Below are 5676 nucleotides of genomic sequence, written 5' to 3' on the forward strand. Positions count from 1 at the left end.
AGCCAGGTTTCTGTGCATGAAACCTGAAAGAAAAACTCCCTGAAAATCAAATTTATCAAGTCAAATGAACTTCCTTTCTTACTGCCTGAAAGGATAACTTGAGAAAGAAAGGAAGTGTGTACTTTCTTGAGAAAGAAAGGAAGTGTGTGGTGGTTGAGGTAAATGAGCTCTTCCCCCACCTCGACTCCCACATATTTTCCCATTAGCCTTGTCTAATGCTGTAGATATACTCCAAGTCGCATGAGCTATCGCTCACCATTCCTGCAACAGCTGACAGACCTTCCAGATTGAAAAAAAAGAAAAGGAAATTTAGCCCATTTTTCTCAAGTTAGTGCAAAAAACAGACTCCAAACACTTCTCTGACTCTGGAAAATTTAATGCATGATCTCATTGCAGAAGCCTGTGCCCAACCACCGCCACAGCTCTCAGGCATTCCCTGTATTTCCATAAGTACCTTTAGTTTCTCTCAGAGTTTTGCTCCTTGTGCTCCCAGGACAGCTTTTTGTAGAGGTAAAGTGCTCGCTCCTCCTCCCGGCTCTCGAAGAAGGAGCCTGAGATTTTCCTGCACAGGCGGTGTGCGTAGGTTTCCAGGAATATGGTGGTGTAGAGGATGCAGAAGAGCAGTCCCACCACGAGCAGCACAGAGGGGTTGGGAGGCATCGGGGGGCTGATCCTGCAGTGGGCAGTGCTGAAGATCAGGTAATGGTGGTAGCTTCTTTCAAAGCCCTGAAGTGGTAATTCTTCGTTAGGAAGCTGTAGAAGTTTCAAAAGAAAGGGCAGGATCCCTATTTTAGCCTGAAATAAAGAGAATTAAAAGTTAAATGGGGTATGAACAAACTAAAATCAACTGGTTACTACAAAAACATCAGCCTGGGGGTGTGTAATCACCATTAGAGCTTGTTTGGGTGGTGAAGAGGACATTGAAGCTGTGTGAGATTTACAATTAAAGACATAATACAGACAGCAGTATTAGTGGCTACATATTTGAATATTTGCGTTTTTTCCTAAGCCCTGATTATTTTACTGTAAATTCATCATAAGCAGATATCTGTGCTGAGGAGCTCTGGGGCTGGAGAGGGAGGACAGCTGCATGGTAGGAGAGGAAAGCTAAAAAACTAAACCAGAACTAGGCCAGATTAAGGATTGTGTAAATAAGGCTACAAAGACTGTAGTCTCCACCGCTGCCTCCTGTGATGTGGTACACAGCAGGGTTTCTGTGCAGGGAAGGAGAGGGGACCCCAGCACTTACACTGTATTTGATGTTGAGAGCGACGGGCACTACGGAGAACTGAGCTGCCTTTCTCACCGTTGTGTCTGCCACATTGAATGCAAAGTGGTCCATTGCCACGACCACCAGCATCAGCATCAGGGCCACGGTGAGGAGCACGGCTTGCACCAGGCACAGCATCACTTCTTCCCGGGACAACTTCAAGCCTGTTGGTCGAATGAGGTTTTTGGATGGGCCCACCAAGAGATGAGCTGCTTTTCTGTCCACAACTAAACGCTCCAGCTTCTTAGTGATGTAAAAATTGTCAAAGCAGAGGTTAGTGAGATAGTTTTTCAAATAACAGGTGGACTCAAAACAGAGATAGAGAATGGAGAAGCCAGCAACCAGTTTGTTGCCTACACGTACAGTGTCTTTGACCAGTACCTCAACAGCCAAGAAGTCTCTTCCAATTTTCTCACCAGCAAGGTGCATTTGCTGGTAAATCAAGGAGCTGTTCTGAAGCAGTGAAAACTGAAAATGTCCATTCATGGGCCTATGAAAATTAATGGAATTAATGTTCTCTTGGATTGCATCCCCAAACTCCCAGGAAGCAGTCTCTAACAGAGCAGTTGAGTTCAAAAGACTCTCACCAGAATTCTTGCAGATGCACTTAATAACCTGCAGTATGGTTTTGATGTTGCTGATGATGTTGGGTGTTACATTAACCACTACTATCATGATGCAGGTTGACAAGAGGAGCTTTCGGCCTTGTTTGGTACCCAAAGTAGGCATGATCATACTGAAGACACAGCGAGCAGGATGCATCAAGAAAAGGGTGAGGAGAAGGAGCAGACTGAAGGAGACAGCCATTGCAATGGAGAGATGCCAGGAGTACTCCAGGGAAGAAAACATCCAGTTGTAAAAGAGGCCTCCTATCACTGCTGTAATGCAGGAACACTGCAGAAACAAGGCCCACAGCTCTCTGCTGTTTGCTGGGATGGGCTTGGAGTATACTGACCATAGCTCTGCTGCAGTCTTGTGCATCTTCGGGAACAGAAAATCTTCACAGTAGACATGGGCTCTCATCCTGTGCAGAGAACAAGCACCTGGGTGTTAGCAAAGGTAGTATGGAAACGCACTAATTAGGGGGCTTGCTTGAGATTGTCACTCATGAGTCTTTATAAAGTCCTTCTCTGAGTGCCTCCCTCTTCTCTACCTCTCTGCTAACCTGAGTAGCTGGGACTGAGATCTTTCCTGGAAGGATGCAGAACAGGAAAGTTCAAAACATTTCTAGAAAGATCAAATACCAAGTACAATGCCACTGCTCATCCTTTAATGCAAGCACAGGAAAGCATTGTATTATTCTATAAAAATCATAATAAAGTCATTCAGAGGGCTCAACTCCTTAACAGTGGCTAAGAGCGGCTTTAGTGGTTATTTAGAGGATGCTGGAGAGAGAAAGAGGTGGCACCTGGCTGCTGTGGAAATTGTTAGACCAGAGTTGTAATTACAAGGTGTTCAATTGGTAAGAGGCAGTTGAGTGGGAGTTTCTGATCTTCCTGACTCTTTACAAGAGACCAAGCAAATGTCTGCAGGCTTAAAAGTGACAAATACAGAACTGATCAGAGAAAGAAGTTTCGTGCTGACGGTCCAGTACCAAAGGAAATCTCCAAGGATAGGAATTTGGCCACTGCAGACAAAATTAAATGTCCCATAAAGCTATTTAAATGTCTAATGAAAAAAATGTTTGGGAAGAAATAAAATTTCTCAGGCCTCTCATCTGGAGTAACTCTCCAGAGACCAGAAAACCTGGTGGAGAGAAGGAGAAGGATTAAATCCAGCCAGGCAATCCCTGTCTCCCCCTGCCCAACAGCAGCCTCAGTTTTCCTTTAAGGGAGAATTTTTACTAGCAAACGAGGTTTTTCAGTGGAAAAAGGCCATTCAACAGCTATCGAGACAGAGAAAAGGAGGGGAATTAAAGCAGACCTACATACCCAGCAGCAGAGAGGGACCCCAGTCTTGCTTGAAAGCTCTCCATGCTCTAGTGCCTTATTGCTCCGAGAGAGGATCCTGGACGCAGGTGCTGGGAGATGCAGGAGAGGAAACCAAGACAGCTGGCATCAGACAGCCAGGACTCAAAAATAAAATAATTTTTAAGGCAATTCAGATCAGTAACACTGGCAATTCCTGAAGTAAGTGGGCAAACCTGTTGTGTGAAGCCCAGAGAATAACCCCACTACAGGACAGAGCCAAGTGCACAGCACTGCTGGGGCTTTACACCTCTTCTAGTCTTACTGTTGGTGAAGGAAAGACTTATTTTTGTGACACACAGCTGAAAAAAATGAGTCAATGACATATGGACTGACGAAGATGGAACAAGCATCACATGGACCATAGGGTGTCACCATGGGGAAATCAGCTGTCTCATCCCAGCTGACTTCTCCTCCCACTGCCCACCAGCAAGCAGCAGGCTTGGTATTTCTCTCAGAGAAGGGGAGCTTTTCCTCTTTCAGACATCAGTCATGGCACAAAGGGCATAGCAGGATCCAGCAAACCACGTGCTGAAAATTGTTCATCTGTCTGGCAGGCTGCTGCTCCCTCCTGAAACCATGAGCTCATATGCAGGGCTCACAGACTGCTTAAAGGCTCATCTCATGGTCCTAGCAGACAAAGACGAAGCTTTGAACTTGAACCCTTCCCAGTTCCCTATAGCCAGCAAATCCACTGCAGAGAAAACCCTGGCACAGGCAGGATTCCCAGGCTGCTGAGAAGCTCCCAGACATACAGGCCAGGACATGCAGTTCCCATGGGGTCAATTTGCCTAACCCCCGGGATGTTCAGGGCACAGGGCTCCAGTCACCAAACCTGCTCGCCAGGAGATGAGGACCAGCTTGTGGTGTTTGCTCCTCAATTGTGTTTTTCAAAGAAGAGAATTCCCACTCCTCCGATCAGCTGGCAAACAAGAAACCTGTACCACTGCTGCCTCCCCCCTCGCACAGAGCTTGTGGGTTACAGGAGCTTTCACACTAAGCCACCGCTTGTGGGCAAAGCTCCCCCACTGGCCACTGAGCCCCTACAGGAGCCCGCTGTCATGTGCCGAGCTGAGCCCTCCTGCCGGGTGGGAACCGCCGGGCTCCCGGGATGTTCTCATGCTCCCCTGGGCAGAAGAGGACGAAGGGCGGGAGGTCAGCCCTGTCCCAGCTGGCCCTGGGGACGGAGCACGTGGGACTTGGCTCTCCAGCGAGCGATGGGAGAACAGCACCTTCCCGGGAACGCGGCTGGACCCCACGGCAGTGGCAGTCGCTGGAGGAAGAGGAAACCTTCGTCCACTTCCTCAGCCCTTCCCGAAGGTACCAGACAAGGTCCTTTCTGCCCTTGCTGCTCCACTTGACAACTCTGATTTCTAGTTAGTGTTTTTCTTTTCCCTGTGTGGCTGGTACAGCAAAGGTTTCCTCCTGGTGCCCTGGAGCAGAGACACTGAATGAGAAACTCTGACTGGCTCCAGCCGGGAAGAGGCACCAGCCAGGCGGTCGTGAAAGAAAACGCCATTTGTTTGGAGCATCCATAGCAATTGCTTGCACAGGCCATGCATTAGTTCTTGAATTCAATTTGCAGACTATAAAGGCCCATAGCTGTATTCTTCAAAACTCATCAGGTTCTCCTTAGTAACTATTCTGAGAATAAACTTCTTTCTCACTGTATTTCTGAGCTAACTGATTTCATCAGCCCCCAGGACCCCATCCAGGCTAAGCAGGTAGCTTTCTGGACTGCAAAGAAGATCGAAGTATTAAAGAACAACAACAAAAAAAGTCTCAAGTTCACAACACAGAAATGAGTGTTTTCTGAGCGTGCTGCATCATCTGCCAAAGAGGAGCTGAAGCCTGTAGGGGAACTGTGCTTAACCAGTTACTCCAGGCAGCAAAAAAAGTATTTGCATGCAAAGTCAAACCTAGATTTTTTCCTCTGACTCAATTCAAATCTCTGCAGGCTGGGAGTATAAGGGAGGATGAAATCTAGGATATCTTCTATCTTATACCCTGAACTGATAACCTGCAAATGAGCTAGAACCATCAATTCCTACCTTTCCGCAGGACACAATGAACAAGTCTGATTAAAAACAAAAACAAAAACACAACAAAAAAACCAAACCAAACCAAACAACAATTTAAAGTGCTTGTGTTTATACAGACACACGAAGGATGGGAGCAGGACACAGCAGGACCCGACATCTCAGCGAAGCAACTGGGACATCTTGCGGTCACCTTCTGCTAACGCATCTGAAGGTCTGTGCATTTCAGCTCAGAGACTGGCGAAGCCTGTGGGTGGGAGAGTTTTGCGGAAAACTGAGGAAGCGAAGAAGGGTCGAGGGGCTGGCGAGGCGGAGTCGGGGATGCCCACGCTGTGTCGCCCTCCTCCCTACCCCCCGGGATGCTCCGGGGTGCCTTTTCACAGAATCACAGAATCACAGA

General features: G+C 47.5%; 1 protein-coding gene across 1 annotated transcript; it reads right to left on the bottom strand.

The window, feature by feature from the left end:
• Positions 1–456: 456 nt before the first annotated feature.
• Positions 457–2294, bottom strand: OCSTAMP (osteoclast stimulatory transmembrane protein; the record flags this gene model as incomplete). Its single annotated transcript, XM_010188092.1, has 2 exons — positions 457–753; positions 1238–2294. Coding segments are annotated over 2 exons (1354 nt in total), but the record flags the coding sequence as incomplete, so codon positions are not given.
• Between the last annotated feature and the right edge of the window lie 3382 nt (positions 2295–5676).

The sequence above is a fragment of the Mesitornis unicolor genome, unplaced genomic scaffold (assembly GCF_000695765.1).
Source record: "Mesitornis unicolor isolate BGI_N332 unplaced genomic scaffold, ASM69576v1 scaffold54317, whole genome shotgun sequence".
NCBI lineage: Eukaryota > Metazoa > Chordata > Aves > Mesitornithiformes > Mesitornithidae > Mesitornis > Mesitornis unicolor.